Consider the following 19,472-nt stretch of genomic DNA (forward strand, 5'->3'; position numbering starts at 1 on the left):
ATGGCAGAGAGTTGACTTTTTAGCCTGCTGGCATTTCAGGCCTCATTTTTGCTTTCCATTGCCTTTTCTAGGAGGTGGGGGGTCTATTCAGGATCCTCCCCCCACATCTTTCACACTGTGGTTCGCCAGCGGCACCATGCTCAAGCTCTACATCATCACAATTCTCTCTCTCTAGCTGAACTTAGCTCATTGGTGCTGCTCTGACAACAGCCAGAAGGGGATGCTTGGGCCAAGCCCCAGTGCTCTGTTCCCCACATCCAGAGACCAGGCACGTGGCTTCCACAGTGGTCCCAGCTCCTGCTGGCCCAGGAAGCGAGGGTATGAGCTAGGATCTTGATTGTGCCATGACCCAACCCAATGCTCACCTTATGCCAGCCCTAAATAAAAAGTGCATCCATTCTGTTCAGTGCAGTTATATGGACATTCAACAGCCTTGCCATGAGTGAGCTGAGACGTGGATTCCCACCCCACAGTCTCAGTTACGACTGGTACATTTAGGGCTTTGCAGCGGGGACTGAGCTGGCTTAGCATACTCCGAGTAAAGATGCTCACAGGGCAGGTGTCACGCTGAAGAACCTGCGCATCGTTTTACAGCTGGCTTCAATAATAAACGCTGATGTTAAAGATTTGGCCCCAGCAGGTAGGTGAATGTGAGAAGCAGTCGTTGACATATAAAGGAATCCCATGCATGTTTCACGGGCTGGAATGTGACCCTAGATGCATCTCACAGTCTGTGTGCCAGAAGGAGCTGATCATGCCACCATTTCCCAAAGAAGAGCAATATGGGGTCTGTTTCCCTTTAAGAGCTATTCCGCTGGCTTGGCTGGTGGCCTCCTGTGATAATTACTATGTATGCGCTTCATTAATTAGATCTGAAAAGCGCAAGTCTGCTTGCTACCATATCATCATTAAGAGAAGATTAGGGCTTTTACAGGTCTGATAAGAACAAATCCAAATGTGCAGAAGAAAAAGGCTGGAAATCAGCAGAGATACAGTGAAACTAGCCCAAAGGATGAGCCTTGCTAATAAGCAACCCCCTGTCTGGCGGGACCACTCGAGACTGGTTTACAAGGTTTCCTGTAACATTTTATCTGACCTTTAATTAAGGGCCCTCTGCTACCTAACTGACTTTTGTTGATCCCATGGGTGGTTGTTCCTGGCATGTTTCACAGGATTGTATTTATACTTTGATATACCATATGAGGGGAGAAAAGGAACAAAAACTCAGGTGAGATTTCCCTTCCCACAATCCTGCAGGAAAGCCATTTCCACCACCTGGAAAACTTTATTTCCAGTGCACACAGATTGTCCATCTATTCAAGGTTAAACAGAGACAATGAAGCAGGAAAAGCAGTTCAGAACCATCTTCTCTTCTGCTTCATTTCACTGAGCTGCCACCGGCATGGGCTGGAATTAGTTTTGCTTCATTTAGAAAAAAAATAAAAAATAGCAGCCTATTCTTTTCAGTCAATCACCCGGAAGCTAGCACCTTACAGCATGTTGTGACATCACCACTTACTCAGATTGATCCAGCACCTTTCCAGGTGCTGTTTTTTCCCATTTTGTCTGCAGACGTAACAAGAGAGCAGCCTGTGATGTACATCCTAGAAAGTAGTTTTCACACCAAAAGGGCTATAAATGTAATTGTTTTTGTATAAAACTTAGAATTTGTAGGGTGTGCAGATTATCTCAAGATAGACTGAATCTGTGAACAGATGGAGTTGCTAAAGGTACAGTATTAAAACATAGAATGTTATTAAAGGGACAATACTAAGACAAGTCATAGATACAAATTCCTTATTTGTGCCATTGAAGGGACAGGGTTAACTTATATTGGACCCAATATTTATATTTTATAAAACTTCAGAGTAGCAAAAATATTTCCATCTCTTATAAAAAGTCAATTGAAAACAAATTTTAAAGCATATAATTATTTTTCTTCAAGGTCTGAAACCCAAACACTACAGCAATAAAAATCTGCAGGTGAAACTGACTATAAACAGAAGTGAAACTTGACCTAATTGATTTTCATTCTCCAATGTAATAGAAATGCAGAATATAAACAACAAATCAAACAGTGGCTAGTAAACAGGATTTTAAACTGACATTTACAGTAATAATCAAAAGTGGTGTTAAGTAAAATAGGTATAGATGTTTGCTTAGTTACAACTTAAGATTTACAAATGTACAGTTCCCCCCAAAAAACTAAAAGAATTACAAAAATCTAGCTAGTTTGCACAGCGATACCCTGGTAACTCTCTTTGCATTTCATTCACTTTGGACAATGAAACCAGAACGATCAGTTTCATTTCCTGGCTCTCCTGCACCCTAGCACACGTTCTTGGTTTTAACACTTCAGGGTAAAAAACACACCACCAACAAAACAAACATTGATTTTATTGTTAAAAAGATGCTTAAATGGCTACACAATATTTTCAAGCTTCAGACACAAGATCAACCCAGGGAGTACAAACTGCCTATGCAATATGGAACCCAGCTCCATAGGGGCTTCTCTTGTAGTGCTGCAGGGAGGCGTATTGGAGCAGAGCGGGCCCCCCATCCCCTGGAGATAGAGGTGATGCAGGGCGGGGGGAGGGCGAGGGACATGCAGGGTCACATGCCCTTCCAGATTTACTACTTGGCTTCTACTGATCATGCTCAGTAATACTGCTGAAGCCGCTGAACTCAAATCTCCACACCCCAACACACCCCAACCCCACCCCACTATCAGCAGGCACAGGTTGTCTTTGCCTGGGGAGTTCCTTGGTACGATGCCTCTTTGTTTGGCCTTGATAGAACTGCCCTTTAATGAAGATCTTAAGTACTGTCTTGCATTGCTATAACTGTTCCCGATTCACATGCATTTCCTCACTCCCAAGAGTATATATAGCTCACATCTTCATTGCCATCCAGTGAACATGGGCTCCAGCAAACTGCCCCACAGCGCTCTTACCTTTTCCAAAATCAGGTCGTAGAGCAGCGTCACAACACGTATGTAGAGACTCTCCATGCCTTTTTCTTTGAAGAGATTTCTAAGTACTTGAAGGCCACCAAGCTTGAGGAATTGCAGCTGGGCATAGGGGAAGTGTCTCAGCATCGAAGACAAAGCAAAGAGAGCCTGGCAAGCACAACAGTTAATCAGTCTCCTAGTCCAGCGACAGCTGCCATTTCTGAATGAACTCTTGCTCAGCGATCTGTATTCTGAAGAGCCCTAGCATTCTGGCTTCATTTTCCTTTACGGATTGCCACAAAAGGCAGCTGATTAATGCTACATAATATGGGTGTGATTTAAAAGCCTATTAACAATCTCAATGACTTCTGATCAGGGGAGAAAAAAACAACTGTGTTCACTCATGACTTGCTGTTCTGCAAACACCTGCCCTCATTAATTTAAATCTCTCATCACCAGCGAGGTGGTATCTCTGCATGAAACCTGAGTGTGGTGTCTAATCCCCCAGCTATCTTCTTTTCCAGGAACTCGAAGACCATGGGTACGTCCACATTGTGGTCAGAGGTGGGACTGCAGCTTGTGCAGACATACCCACACTAGCTTTAATCTCGCTAGCTCAGGTACCAGAGCAGTGAAGCTGCAGCACCATGTGCTTCGGATGGGGCTGTACAAGCCTGCCCGTAACCCTGGGTGTTACTCCTGATGAAGCCTGTGCTGCTGCAGTTTCACTGCTCGAGCTCTCTCAGTTAAAGCTAGTGTAGACACACCCCCTGCTTCATCCTGCAACCTCTTCTGACTTCAGGGGGTACTGCAGGTGCTCAACAGCCCTCAGGATCAAGCCCTTTGACTTTTCTCCAGGTTAGATGCTGTCAACACATCAATGCAGCTCTCACAGACTGAGACTGCTCACATCAACTTTATATACTCTTAGACCTTAAGGCCAGAAGGGACCATCATGATCATCTAGTCCAGCGGTTCTCAAACTTCATTGCACCGTGACTCCTTTCTGACAACAAAATTACTACACAACCCCGAGAAGGGGGGCCAAAGCCTGAGGACTTCAGCCCCAGATAGGGAGCGGGGGTGGGGGTCTGTAACCTGAGCCCCGCTGCTCAGGGCTGAACACTTCTGGCTTCGGCTTTAGCCCTGGGCCCCAGCATATCTAACACCAGTTCTAGTGATCCCATTAAAATGGGGTCGCGACCCACTCTGGGGTCCTGACCCACAGTTTGAGAATCGCTGATCTAGTCTGACCTCTGGGACATCGCAGACCACAGAACCTCACCCAACCACTCCTGTAATAGACCCACAGCCTCTAGCTGAGTTACTGAAGTCCTCAAATCATGATTTAAAGACTTCAAGTTACAGAGAATCCACCATTTCCTCTAGTTCAAACCTGCAAGTGACCCATGCCCCACGCTGCAGAGGAAGGCAAAAAAACCCCCAGGATCTCTGCCAACCTGACCCATGGGAAAATTCCTTCCAAACCCAAAATATGGCTATCGGTTGGACCCTGAGCATGTGGGCAAGACCCACCAGCCAGACACCTTGAGAAGAATTCCCTATAATAACTCACAGCCCTCCCCAGCCATCGGGGACACTTGCTGCTAGCAGTTGCAGATCAGCTACTGTAGGCAGTCTTATCATACCACTCCCTCCATAAACTTACCAAGCTCAGTCTTGAAGCCAGTTAGGTTCCCTTCCCCCCCCCCCGCATTGCTCTCCTTGGAAGGCTGTTCCAGAACTTCACTCCTCTGATGGTTAGAAACCTTCATCTAATTTCAAGCCTAAACTTGCTGATGGCCAGTTTATATCCATTTGTTCTTGTGTCCACACTGGCACTTAAATAATTCCTCTCCCTCCTTGGCACTTATAACAAGCAATCATATCTCCCCTCAGGCTTCATTTGGTTTGGATAAATACGCCAAGCTCTTTGGAGTCTCCTTTCCATTCCTCTGATCACCCTAGCAGCCCTTCTCTGAACCTGTTCCAGTCTGAATTCATCTTAAACATGGGAAACCAGAAGTGCACACACTATTCCAGATGAGGTCTTACCAGTGCCTTGTATAATGGCAATAACACTTCCCTGTCTCCACTGAAAATACCTCCCCGATGCATCCTAGGACTGCATTAGCCTTTTTCACAGCCACATTAAATTGGCGGCTCATAGTCTTCCTGTGATTAACCAATAGAACCAGGGATTTCTCCTCCTCTCTACTCCCAACTGATACATCCCCAGCTTATAGCAAAAATTCTTGTTGTTAGCCCCTAAGTGCATGACTTTGCACTTTTCACTATTAAATTTCATCCCATTTCTAGTTTTCAAAATCATCCAGATCTTCTTGTATGGTATTCCGGTCCTCCTCCATATTGGCAATACCTCCCCCAACTTTGCATCATCCACAAATTTTATTAGCACACTCCCACTTTTTGTGTCAATGTCATGAATGAAAAGCTTAACTTTATTATCTCAGCTGTACAGGATCTTCCAAGAGAAGTTACTTTGGAGCAATTACTTTAAATGGTGTCAGATCCAGTATACAGTTCATGGCACTGCCTCCCTATTAAGGCAGGTTCCAAACAGTTTTGTCTAGTGGTTCAATTGCAGGACTGGGAGTCAGGATTTCTGGGTTGTGTTCCTGGCTTTGCTACTGATTCACTGTGTGACACATGGCACATCACTTTACCTTTCTGTGTCCCAGGTTCCCTGTCTGTGAAATGAGGAGATCATCACTGGCCTACCCTACAGGTGTACTGTGAGGCCTAACTGATGTTCAGGAAGAGCCTGAGATCCCTGGGTGAAAGGGTCTAGAAGCACAAAGGATTTATATTCTTTATCTCCCAGGACAATTGACTGAGGCTGCTGCTTACACAAGGGTTACATCTGTCTGTATCTGACGCAAACAGTCTGCTGTTGCTACAGTTCCCCAAGGAGCGTGATAAACAAATGCAGCGTTAGAGTGTGGAGTTGCACAAGAGGCTCTTTCTAAATATCAGAGCTGAGATAGGGAAATACTCTGTGCTTAAAGCTTGTTGTAGCCAATGCACCTTGCATTCCTCTTGCTATAGTGGGGATAAGCCTGAATACGCAGGAAGGAGCAGGTGACCAGTCCAAATGACTGTGGAAACCAATGGCTAAGACATTGTTCTGAATCTTTCTTGTATTAGATACAAGGTTTGGGATAGGTGTAGGGCCAATGAGATTTTTACTTTGATTTGGTTTAGCTGCTGATATTAATTCAGTCTATGGTATTTATATAGCCTTAATCACCACAATACTGAAGCACTGAAACAGAGTAACATGAGAGAGGCAGGTTGCAGATCAAGATGGGTTCTGCTCTCACTGAGCTTTGTTAACTTGTATTTCAGGCAGTAGGTCTGTTAAACTGGACCTACGTCCATCACTTGAACTGAACCCAAGCCAAAGATTGTCTCCTTCTGGGGTTTTGCAGTCTGGATTCTGTGCCCAAATACCCTGACAAAGCCTATGCTCAAATCTCCAGCCCAACCAGCAGAAGTAGTACCAGGATTCTGGTGGATGTCACTTTGGCAGACAACCATCCAGCCCCATCAAAGCTCAGATAGCTTGGATAAATACTGAACTTCTGAGTGTTTCTCTAATCCTTCAGAACTCACTGATGTACACCACTCTCACCTCCCTGTTCACTGCTCTCACTGAGTGCATCTTGTCTTAAACTGGATTATGAACTCTGATTCTGTGTGAGTAGACCCAATTCTTCTTGGGCTCCTTGGGCGCTACCGCAGCACAGATAACTCATCCTAATATAAAGCATTACTTTGGCTAGGGATGGAGACGTTTAGGTGCTCTCTCCCTTTCAGAGCTGTTACAGACCTGAGGTTAAGGCTGAGGAAGGAGGCAATCTGTGGCTAAATTACTGATTTTTACACCTCTCTGATATTCACAAAAATGGTTACTTGAGGTGATATGTTAAGTGTTAAGAAAGGCACCCAGACTGCCATTCTGCCCCTCAGGAAAGGCTGCTGCTGAAACAAGAACTATTACGGAGATCATCCATCTCAGAGCCTGCCAACAATGGGAATTGACTCCTTAGTGCACAATGGTGGGACACGTTTCCTGCACCCACTGTGGGCAGATCAGAACAGACAGCTATTTTTTCCCAGTCCAATATATTTCTATTTTATAATCTCTTAGTTGCCTGCAGTAGTTTAGTGGATGCTTCTGTCTCTTCCTCACCACCAGTCCATAGTGACAGTGTGCTGGCATGTTGCCTCCTCCTCCACCCAAGCATGGCTGGATGGGAAATATGACTCTCCTGCACTCACCATATTTTCAATCTGATGGGAGTAAAAATCTCTCCCTGTCACGCATGAATGTTACATGCATTGCAGCTGATGCTGAAACCAGAGCCATCCCCTTTGTTCAGAAAAAGGCCTTAAAGATTGTCATACTGGATGGTGGGGTCCTAGATTTGAAGAGAGACTGTCACAACTAGGAGTATTTTGCCTGGAAAGGGGATGGGTTCAGAAGACTAGACAGAAGCATCCAAATTATGACAAGGACAGTGAAAACCTTACCCTACCATAACACAAGAAGAACGGTCACTCAATTAAACTCCATGCCATGCTGAAAGGGCTCTCTGGAGTCCTTTGTTACAGCTCAGTCAGTAAATTAAATTAAAGAAAATATTGGGGTGATTTCTCTGCCTCTGGTGAGGTCACCCCGTCTCTGAATGCTGCCAGAGGTCTTTGAAAAAAGAAAAAGTTTTGCTTTTGAAATGAAGCAGACTGCACTTCAGGGCAATGGTTTTCAAACCCTTCCCTAGATACCTCCTCACCGTCCCTGTGAGGTAATCACATGCCCTGCATCACGCACGCTGGGCTAGGCCAGCAGGATGCACAGTGTCGTTTTCAGGAAGATGGTGTAAACATTTCTAGCAAGCGCAGCTTTACACAAGCCTGCCTGCCCAGCTTTGACAAGGAGGGAATCTTTTCATGCAAGTGAATACATGCCTCAGTCTCTCCATACCTCTCTGTGGCCCACACATTCCTTGAGACTCAGGAGTTTATCACAGGCTAGAGGGGAACACTTTCATGGGATCCTCTTTTAAAATACTGACAGCACATCACTGATATTAATAGCAGGTGCATTAAGGTTGAGTAACAGGAGCTACTTTTTCCGCTCCGCCTGTGGAATTCACTGTGCCAGAAGGTCACTGAGTCAAACGCTGGGCCTGGATTTGAAAAGGAGCTAGATAATTTTATGGCCAACAACAACCATTTGTAGCTTTGCATGTTAAGATAAGGGTAATCAGATCTCATGCTTGAGCGAATAAACTGATCACTGAAGAGGAGAGTGAAGAATCCCGTACCCCAACGTACAGCACTGCACATTTAGCTAGGGGCATTAGGAGAGCTTTTCGCCTTCCTCTGAAGCATCAGATATTGGCTCCTGCTTGAGGCAGGATGCCGAAGTGGATGCAGCAATTATCTTCTCCAGAACGTCGACTCCTATTCATTAACCTGTGATCTTTATGTCGGGATCTGCTCCCTCCCTCCCTCCCTCCCTCCCAGACTATCTAACACACAGCACGGCCTGTCCAACAGTATGAACTCACTGTGTAATCTGAGTTTTCCTTTTAAAGTAGGGCAAGGCCTATCGCTACCATGAGGTGACAACTGGGGGCTGGCTAATGGCTCTGTACACCAGAGAGGCAAGTTTTCCCTGTCAATACACAACTGCAGCTTGTTAACTATAACGTGGGTCACTCTGAGTACACTGAAAGAAGAACAGAACCCCATCAGCCTGGATGGAATGGGGCAGGGAAATGCCCATGGACCTCAGAGCTGAATCTGACCCTCTGAACATAGCCTGACACCACTTCTGTGAATGTGCCTCATTATAAAGCACCACATATCCATGAACAGGTGACACAGATCACATCACTATGTAATGATGCCAATGCAAGACTATATACCTGAGTGTCATATATAGGAAATGTTAATACACACACACACTTTGGCCAACTTACCTTTTTCTTCACAGCGAATGGTTGTTCCGTAGCCAAAATAACCAGCAGTTTTTGTAGAGCACCACCCTCAATTGCTTCCACCTGAACTTTGGGATTGCTGAGGGAAAAAGCAAAACAAACGTCAGGAACAGACAGTAGATCACAGGGAAACTAAACAGGTTAACACACACTTTGCTGCAAGCTTGTTTCTAGCTAAGGCATTTTGGTTTTTTTAATAGTGGAGATGAGTTACTTACAAGATGTACTGCAAGGCGTTAATGAATATAAAGCATCTATTTCAAATTGGATTGTTTAACAACATCTGCCTGAATTCCTCCCTATATGAGGGACTGTCTATGAAGGTGACACCTGCTGGTGAAATTTGTCACTGCACAGCTGATCTAGGAACTGTTTTTGTCATTAGGGCAAGCACGTGTTTTTGTGTACGTAAAACCTCAAGCTAAACAGAAACACTTACTCTTAAAAGCCAACCAGATGCTGACAATTGCCATGTACTTTATTTACTCCAAAGAGAACTATTAGCACAGGCAGGGTCATCTAAATGTGAGTGATTTGGGAGATCCTAGTATCACATTGCAAAACATTTTGCTTCTTTCTCCCGATCAAAATGAATACATCCCTGATAGGAGATTGTTAGGGTGCCTCTGGCATCAGCGCCACCACCACATGACTCTGGGTGTGAGCTTCTGAGGCTACCTGGAGGATGAGAGGGAGGGCCAGTGAGGGAAGCAATATAGTAGCCATTTTTATGCACTCTGAACATGGAGAACAAAGCACCTGGTCTGAAATCAGTGACATGTCCAAAGTCAAACTATGTACGGCAGAATCAACAATGAAACCATCTGAGATCCCAATTTGAAAATTCAATATATGGAAAATTGCAACCACATTTTTACATAAACTACCACTTATTTTCATTTAGGCGTCACGGCTTCTGTTAATTGCTTTCATTAATAACTAATTAAAGTTGTGTTACTTAATTAGCCAACTAGCACACATTTGAGCAAGGGACAGAATAATAGATATCTTCTCTCTGTAGTTTCTGTTACTTCTTCTTGCGGCCTGCATGGCAAAAGGTTGCAGCAGAGAAGGTGCGGTTACTAGACCAGGACAATTCACAAATGTAGATCTGTGATTTTGGTGAGCCACCTCCTTCATTTACCTGCCCCGGGCTAATGGAAGCTAAGCTGCCACAGGCCTGGCACCACCCAGCTGGGCCGCCATGCTGATCTGAAGAGCGCCTATTTGCATCGCCACCAAACCCTCCCAGTCTGACTCTCAATACCCTCGTCTTGCTGAGGTTGCCAATGCTGGTTGGTGGGAACTACTCCAACAGCTGGATATCAGCAGGTTGCCCAGAAACAATCACAGCTTCCTTTGTGTTGATTGGGTGATTCCTGCCGATGGATCCGTTTACAGAAGCTTCTCTCCTCTTTTGCGTAGGTATGTATTTATTTATTGCAGGATCGTGCTTGTCAAAAGTTAGCCCGCATTTTTAAGTCCAGGACAGATACTCTGGATCTCTTTTCCTTCATACAACCCTTAGGAGGCATGTATGGTACAATACCGTATGTAACATGAGGTAAAGGCCATCATACTCCTTGGTTGGCTGTAAAGTGAAGTCAGTGTCCCAGTCAATTTCAAACCGACTGGCCTGGTTGAGGGAGGCATCTAAAACCTACCTGCTGAGGGAAATGTGGCTTTGCAAGTTACCTAACCATGCTGGCTACCAAAGTCTGGTCTACACTACTGTCCTATATCGGTATAACTATGTCGCTCAGGGGCTCAAACTCTAGCCTCATCTGGAGGCATAAGAAACGTTTCAGTTTTGGTGCCATGTAACTGACAGACTGGGGCCGAAAAGATCAATATAATCAGTAAAGCAACAGAAAGTGAAATGTGACTGACATAACCTGAAAGTGATGGCAGCACAACACATAAGGGGCATTCTAGGCATTCTGTGCTGTTCCTTCTGGGTGTACTAGGTTCTCATTAGTAAATATCTTTTTGTTACCACAGGTGTTAACCTAGCAATGATCTCTCCCATCACCATTTCTCGCCTTTTGTTCATACCAACTGCACCATTAATCCCTTTCACTTTATATTCCAACTGTCCCTTAATGGCCTTTTATTCCAGTTCTCACTTTCCACCACTCTCTTGTTCCTCAGTTTCTATTAACACGCTGATTTATTTAAACACTTCTCTGTCACTGCCCAGCCTGTACTGTAGGATGCGTCTTTCACCACACCTGCAGAAGGGACATTTGTCCCCATAGCTTGTGAATTATAAATTATGACTTGGGTCTAACACACACACACACACACAATCTCACATTATGCAGTTTTCCTTATGGATTATAAATGGCTACAACCTCTGTCCACTGTACAGATGGGCTGGACATGTATAATTCCAGTTCTGGACCTGAACTGCCCCATAGTTTGTGGGTCTTGGGTCCAGCTAACACCTTGGCTTCAGGAGTTCTCATACTTCGTGGTGCATGTGCACATTTCTGGTAAGGCTACTGACACAAGAGAGTATCAAGGAAGGCAACGCATTCCTTATGGCCTCTTCCCAGATAACACTGCACAGGAGTGTGGGGGTTTGAATAAAGTGTGCCCATCACACAGGGGGTATATGAACCATCCAATGCAGGGCAGACTAGGTCTGGCTAGGCCAGGGAAGATGTGATGTTGGGCACATTTTACTGCCTCTCTGAAACCCTTTGTGGGAATGTGTGCGGCAGCCAGCCAGCTGGGGGCCTGACCAAACAAGCTCGCTGCTTTCCAGGCAATATTTTAGGCACACACTTCATGTGCTCTGATTTGCAGATCAACATTTACATACAGTAATAACAATAAAAAGGCAGGGAGGCTCCAGGGTTAATACAGGAGGCTGGAAATCACTATTTCTGGGCTGTATTCACTATTCTGTCACCAACTAACTGTGCCATCTTGGGAAAGTCACATGGAGCCCGCTCCTGCCAGCCTTATTATGGGCTGTTCCCAGGGTATGGTACTGCTCAGCTCGAGTGGCCAAATCCAGCCCTTAACCAGTAGGTGGCTCATTTTACCCAATGGGGTTAGTACCATTAACACAGGGGTGCTGGGAGGGTGATCTCTTTAATGTCTGTGAAGTGCTTGGCCAGCCTGGATGGACAGGGACTTTCAGCGTCTGAGATAAGTTCAGAGTATTGTTGTTAATAAAAAACCCTGGACACCAAAGAGGCCGACATGCATAGAGCGGGTTGCAGAGTCCTGTTTATACCACAGCACATGAAGACATGTTATCTCTCTCTTTTATTGTGAGCAATTCTCTTCAGACTGTACCGAGAGTGCTGAGCTCTCATTGGCTGGGGTGGGGAGAGAGATAAGGGGGTGGTCTCAGCCTTTTTCAATCTGCAAATACTTTACAGAGGTTTAAAGTTAGTGCTGCAGCGTGCTTCTTTGGGGGTGAGCGTGGAAGTGTCTAGATGCTGAAGGGTTCCCCCTTGGTGGGGTTGGCGGTGAGAAATGAATATGCACATTTGGACCAAAATGTGTAGCTGTCTTTGTGCCTGATCCCAAGCGGTGCTCAGCACTCAGTACCCCCGGGCGCTTGCTTTCTGAGGAAAGAATACGTGCATCAGCCTTTCTTGACTTTGAAGCAGCACTTGTGCTGCAGTTAGACTAAGGTCACATGTCTCTGCTACAGCAGAACATTTAGAGTTGTTACGATTTCCAGAAAGCTGCTGGAGCAGTCAGTGCCAAGAAACATACAAGAGATAAAGACAGAGACAGGCAAAGGAGGTCATAAAAACAGAAAGATAAATGGGTTGGGGCAGGGAGAATCATCAAATTGAACCAATGGCTTAATATTAGCTCATAAAAATGAAGCAAACATAAAGCTTTCCTGTGTCAATCAGGGTGCGAGGCAATCTATCAGAAACCATTTCTGCAGGGAGATTAGAAGCAGGATCAGTTTGGGTTTTGCTTTTCTTATCATTATAATGACTCCGTGTTTCGGAGGCGGCAGATCTGATGTGCGGATTCCAGATTCTAATTACCAGGTTGACCTCAATATAGAAAAAAACAAAGATTGTGAAAGCCACCTACTAATGGCTTCCTTTGATTTTTTTTCCTCACTCAATAGCTGAGATACTGAGAGACTCTATTAATAACAAGCCATATTTTGTGGACTGAACAGCAGAAGCACAATAAAGCAGCAGCCAGTACTATAAAAGGTGTCAAGGAGAGAAAATCCAGCTGCTTCTCTTTCCAGCCTAGCTCTCCACTTGCAAAGCTTTTGAGGAAATAAAGCCTCCATTTGGAGGATTTTGGGGGTGGAGGAGTTGAAGACAGCAAATTCTTCAAAACAAGGAGAGTTCCATCCACATTCAGGGGGTTGTGGAAAATGAATGGCCAACCAGGATTGAATAATGGCTGAGATGTGGTAATGAAGACTGAAGCTACAGTGTCAAAGCAGAGAAGAGGCAAAGAATAAGTAACCCTGAGGGAATGGTAGTGGAAGATATAACAAATCCCTCCATTCCAAAGATACCACAGCACATTATAAACATCAGTTAAGCCGTTTCATGTGAGGCAAGAGGCCTTACACAACGTATAATTCACCTGTGGGACTCACTGCCTTAAGATATCATTGAGGCAAAAGGCTTAGTAGGATTCAAGAAAGGGATGGGACATTGATGTGGATAATAGGATAAAAATATAAGGAATATAAAGGCACATGTTTCAGGGCATAGGCCAAGCACTACCTTATAGTGAGTAGGAGGAACCTCCCCCTATGGCAGTGGTTCTCCAACTTTTGTACTGGTGACCCCTTTCATACAATAAGCCACTGAGTACAACCCCCCATATAAATTAAAAACACTTTTTTTTAATGTTTAAAACTATTATAAATGCTGGAGGTGAATCAGGGTTTGGGGTGGAGGCTGGTAGCTCGTGACCGCCCTGTGTAATAACCTCACAACCCTCTGAAGGGTCACGACCCCCAGTTTGAGAACCCTTGCCCTATGAGAAGACTATTCTTTAATTGTCTATTGTGGCATGCTTTGCACCTTCCTCTGCAGCATATGGTACTGGTCACTCAGAGACATGACACTGGACTTGCTGGACCCTTGATCTAACCTAGTTTAGCAATTGCCATAGTCCCAGGGCTTTGCCAACCACCCCAATGCCAGTTCACACAACAGTCCACAAACTTTCCCACTGGTCCAGCTGGTGCACAAATTACAAGCCATAACGTTTGTGTTCCTGCATTTATAGATGCACAAGTGCTGACTTCCATATCTCTGGTCTGTAAATGCGAAGCACTGCCTGTAAGGTTATGTGAGTTTGTAAAGTTCCTACGCTATGGCTCAAGTCTCACTGAATCTGGCCTCTGCACTACATACAGGTAATCGCCGGCATAAAGATGAGCAGTCCAATGTTTGATTGAGAGATAAGTTCAAGCACCAGAACTAGAACATGGCTTTGACAACCACAGAAAAAAATGTTTTAGGTATCCTTTGATTTGTGTATCAACAGGCCGTGCAGCAGGGTGTATTTCCTGGGGGCCAGGGCAAACACTTGATGCATACACCAACAGATACGTTCAGTTCTTTTATGCAAGCCCCCTCTGTCACCGTTTCAAGAGGCATGCTGAAGTTTCCTGAAAAGTAAACTTCTCACAGGGCCCTGTAGCACATTGGGCTGCTGCAGTTGGTTGCAGAGAGGTGTGTCTCAGAATCTCAGAGACACAACTTTTCATCAGTCACAGATTTTCTATGTCCAGCTTCTCCACATGTGTTTCAGACACCACTGTGAATTCAACACAGCAGAGAAGCCTGAGTTCCTTGCCTCTCCTTCACTCTTTAACCTTGGCATCTAAATTAATGAGAACAAGTTCTGCAAAGCGGCCCTACCAAAACAGGGCAGCTACTCTCTGGAATCAATAACGGCATGTGAGCTGAACTCCATGCAGCTGCTTGACAAATTTTCTCCATCTCAACATAAAGAAATGCTCTATGGTGTTGCCCCTAGAATTCAGCAGAATGAACCCTGATGCCTTTTGGGAATGGCACAAGCCTCCTGCAGGTGACAGCTCACTTAGAGACCTGGTAGGCTATTTGCCCTTGCTTAGCATTTGAAGTTTTTCCACCTATGCGACAAAGTGTAGTGGAGCTTGGGAACGGCAGCTGGGCCACCGAGGGAGTAGCTTCGAGTTCTCTCATCCAGTTTGTGCAGCAAAAACTCACCTTCGGCTGAATGGGGTCCAAGAAAGAACAATGAAAACTTTGTGGGGAAACAGGTCAGTTCTCCTTATGGACCACCCAGAAGGGAGTCTGTAGCTCACTTACCCTATACAGAGAGGTGATGGACAGAGGAAAAGTCACCTTGAATGACAAATGTGCAAAGAACAGGCCTTGGAAAGCTCAGAAGGATGATCAATGACATTTTTAGACTCTGGATCAAGATCCAGAATGGTTATCTGGTCAGAGGACATTTGTGCATTAGAGAGGTCTGGCAATAAAGAGATAAGAAAAGAGACTTATTCTGGAATACCATCTGAATGCTGAGATGGCCACCAACCAAAGACTCATTTGGGCCAGAGAGGTAAGTACACTTTGACACAGCCATCCTTCATGGACCAAAGTCTAGCAAGTGACACTCTGCTGCACAAACTGCTCAGAAAAAGAAAATTCAGCTAAGTACTAGCTGTGTGGTGAAATCCAGTTCCTGGAGCAAGCCAAAAATAGGCTGTGAATAAGGCAGGGGACTGCAGAGTGCTAATTATATTTTTAAAAGCTTGAGAAAAGCCAGGGGCTGATTTATTTGGTATCCAGTGAAATCCAGTCAGTGCTGTGACCTGGGATTGAGATCTTTAAATGGCTGGATATTTTGTGTGTGGGTTCATTTAACCATCTTCATTTGTTTTCTGTTTTGTGCCTGGAAGGAAACTGTATTTGCTGTTGATCCTGCAAATAAAGTTGACTCACATCTCAAACTGTTCTGGAATCTTAGGGATTGTCTCCATTTGAAATCTGTTGTGGGTTAACTTGAGTTACTTTGCATTAAAATGCCTTCCGTCGACAAACAAAATATTTGCAGTGAATCATCTGGCATTTTAATTTGTGTTTTTCAGCCCATTGTGGATCCAGGCTTATGGAGATGCGGGATGAGTTTACCTGGAGCAAAGTAGGTATGGCCACATCCCCCTCCTGAAACAACTGTTGTGCATCTGCCAAGCCGTCCTACTTGTATCCTGCACCACTTTGCTGGCTACCTGGGTCGTCCTCCCTGTCTACCTACATACCCTCTATGACTCCAGGATCACCCTGACCAGAAGTCACCGTTCCATTTAAATAGTTCCATGCAACCAGGTGCTGTCTTTGGGATTCCATCTCGTGGAGTTTGTATAATCCTGATTACTGATCAGCCATGCCTTGTGCTTTGCCATGGTCCCATACTGAGATTGTGGACTTTATTGCTCTCTGGGGAGAGGAGCATGATCAGGCTCATCGTAAGAGCAGCCCCTTAGCACAGAACTACAGGTGGCTATCGCCACAAATGCAGGATAGGGCACAACTAGTAAGGCAAAGGAGCTTTGGCTGAAGTACAAAACTGCTGAGTACAGTAGGATCTATTGGAGAGCAAGCAGAGTCTGCTGGTACCATAAGAAGCTGGACCGTCTATTTGCCAGAGATTACACCACTCAACTCCAGCATTTTGTGGGCTCTGACTGAACCTCAAAACCAGGATCTTGTCAACCCAGTAAACCCAAGGCAGACAGTCTCAGAATCCAGGACCACCACCCAAAACAGGCAGAGGATCAACCCGAACCAGAGGCGGAGGCCCAAACTGTAAAGGACCAATTCCAGTATGTATGGAATGATACATTCAAATAGGACTGTATGGGAGATGGAATGGTAGGGAGACACGTGTGTTAACCAGGAGACTCTCTGAAGGAATAGCACTTACTGTAGCAGTGCACACAGAAAAGAAAAAGCAAAAAAGTAGTATTTCTGACTCACAATTTTTCTAATGCCCAGAGCTTTGAGCCAACATGAGCTATTATGAGGTAAACTGCTCAAATCATGCTACGCTTACATTTCAAAAAAGGAAGAGATTTTAAGGCAATTTAAGGACAGCATCATTGTCACAACATCTAAAAAGGTACTGAAATAGAAGCACTGTTTACAAACTACACAAAGTGCACTGAAACACTACATAAAAGGTGATTACATGCCCACATCAAATATGATTACTTCCTTACACCAGTACATATACACCAGAGACATATTCAGTAATCCTGATAAATGCCTTATACAAAAGCATATACATTTGTCATAAGTGGCCCTTAGACTCAAAGCACAAGCACAATGCATTCCTCACTCTGTGCCAAAGTAGTTGTATCACTTCACAGAGGCCTCCAATCTAATCTGTCTGTTCAAAACAATCACCAAGTCTGCCCACTTCCTGCTCCCATCCATGTGCAGAGGCTCTGTCCTGTGCTCTTGTCTCCCTTGCTCCCACAAAGGTTGTGAAAACCACAGAAAGCAGCTATCACTAGAATACAATTTTTCTCATCAGCCTCATCATCAGGATCCTCCATGCTTTCAATCTTCCAAATAAACATGCCACAGTCATTCTGCAACTACTCCAGGTATAGTTAAACATAACCATTCTAGCCAAAAGGGTTCATAAACCAAGCAAGCAGTTAGCTGGATTTCCCAGAATGGGTGGTGGAATGGAAACAATATCAATGTCCACAGAAGTCATGGGAGCAGAATTTCCATTTGCCACTGCAGAAAACAGTCCATACTTTCTCACAATCTTAGCATTAAGGACCTTTCTAGACCACCCCCACATAAATATTTGTGATTCCATGGTGATCAACCAGGCCTTGCAGTACCATGGAGAAATACCCTTTTCTAAATGATAAGCTCGGAGGCCTGGTGGAGGGGACAAAGAACTGGCACATGGGTTGCATTAATGGCTCCAATACAATTCAGGAACTCCAACAAAGCAAACACATTAAATAACCATCTGTGCACTGACTAGTCTTATGATCCAAGGGGAGAGCACCTTCTTGATATCAGTGCACACCTCTGTGACAACAGGCCCAACAGTTCCTCTACCAACATTAAACTGGTCAGGAATTGACTGGAAGCAATTGGGGATAGTGAGCTGCCAGACAGTGATGGCCATGTGCTTCTCCACTCTGAGGGGAGCTCTCATGTGGGTGTTCCACCGCTGCAGCTCCAGGATGAACTCTGCACAGAGTTCTAGGAAAGTAGCATTTGACATCCTGAAATCCTATCACTGCTGCTGGTCATCTGCAACACTCCCACCTATTAGTGTTAGTTGGCCAAGCCCAAAAGTGGCACTCCACCAAGTGTAGAAGAAGCATTTGCTTGATTTCAACCTCCTCCTCAGGTGGCTTTATTGCCTTAGTCCTGAAGTCACTGCATAACTTTAAATATGCTAGCAGCAGGCTGTTCATATTCATCACTGTGAAGACTGCAGCAATTGCAAACGTTTCCTCCATGCTGCCTGAGAGTGCTGGCTCACAAAAAAGAGATGGACGATGGGATGAGACAGGAAGAAATGTGGGAATTACTAAATTTGACCCCAAACCGCAGAATTCTGGTGGCTTATGGCAGGTATTACACAATGTGCAGCACAAAAAAAAATCCCAGAACATCTACAGCACTGCAGCAGAGAAATGCATCGTGGGATGTCTGACCAGAATACTGAATGCTTACTTCAAGACACTGCTGTGCTGTGTGGCTTCAATGCTATGAGGCAGAAGTACTTTAATTGTGGGATAATACCACCGTGAGAAGGGCATACTCATACAACACTTGTCAAGTATAGACATGTCATTAGTTGCCTGCTCTAACCCAGAGGGTCAGCCCTGGGACAGAATCAAATCCCTCGGGTTTTCCTGACTAAAGAGGGTATAAAAGGACAGTATTTCATGGTCAAAAGACATCACAAAATCTTGCTCATAGAACATGGCAATGATAGGCTCATCAGTACACAAAGCTTGTCCATTTTCCGTTGTCCAGTCTCAAAGCTTCTCAAAGGTAGACCTGGTATAAGTGACCTCGTAGAACTGTAAGGCACAATGCCACGCAACTCAAGATTCTGGAGGATCCAGGGTTTAGATGAAGAATCTTTAAGACATACCCCACTGGATTTAACGGTAACAGTGTGGGCCTTGCCAGCCAAAGAGCCAGGTACTAGTGGTATCTGCTCATGCAAAACTTCATGCCCTGCATCTCCTCTCTTATTAAGTATTTACAAACCGGATCTAGATATTCAGGATTAGCATGTTTGGACGTATTGGTGAGTCCAGAGACAGTTACAAAGTGAAGAAATATTTTGGAAGGTTTTCTCTTAATAAAATGGTGGGAAGTAATAAAAAAATCCATGGCGTATATTAACTGTGACGTGAAAAATATAAGTGCCCACTCACCAATGGTGTAGTCGGAAACTTTCATAGTGACTGAGGGAGTGCAGGGACCTGT

General features: G+C 44.8%; 1 protein-coding gene across 14 annotated transcripts in view; it reads right to left on the reverse strand.

Annotated features, from left to right (window-relative positions):
* Window positions 1-19,472, reverse strand: part of SIL1 (SIL1 nucleotide exchange factor) — a 214,487-nt gene that overhangs the window by 1,739 nt on the left and 193,276 nt on the right. For all 14 annotated transcript variants that reach the window (XM_007059174.4, XM_037906286.2, XM_037906284.2 and 11 more), the window contains 2 exons: window positions 8,962-9,058; window positions 2,954-3,118 (listed from right to left, as the gene is read on the reverse strand). In XM_007059174.4, the coding sequence (XP_007059236.2) occupies window positions 2,954-3,118; window positions 8,962-9,058 (262 nt within the window). The remainder of the gene's footprint in view (window positions 1-2,953; window positions 3,119-8,961; window positions 9,059-19,472) is intronic.

Source organism: Chelonia mydas, chromosome 8 (genome assembly GCF_015237465.2).
Source record: "Chelonia mydas isolate rCheMyd1 chromosome 8, rCheMyd1.pri.v2, whole genome shotgun sequence".
In the NCBI taxonomy this organism is placed as follows: Eukaryota; Metazoa; Chordata; order Testudines; family Cheloniidae; genus Chelonia; species Chelonia mydas.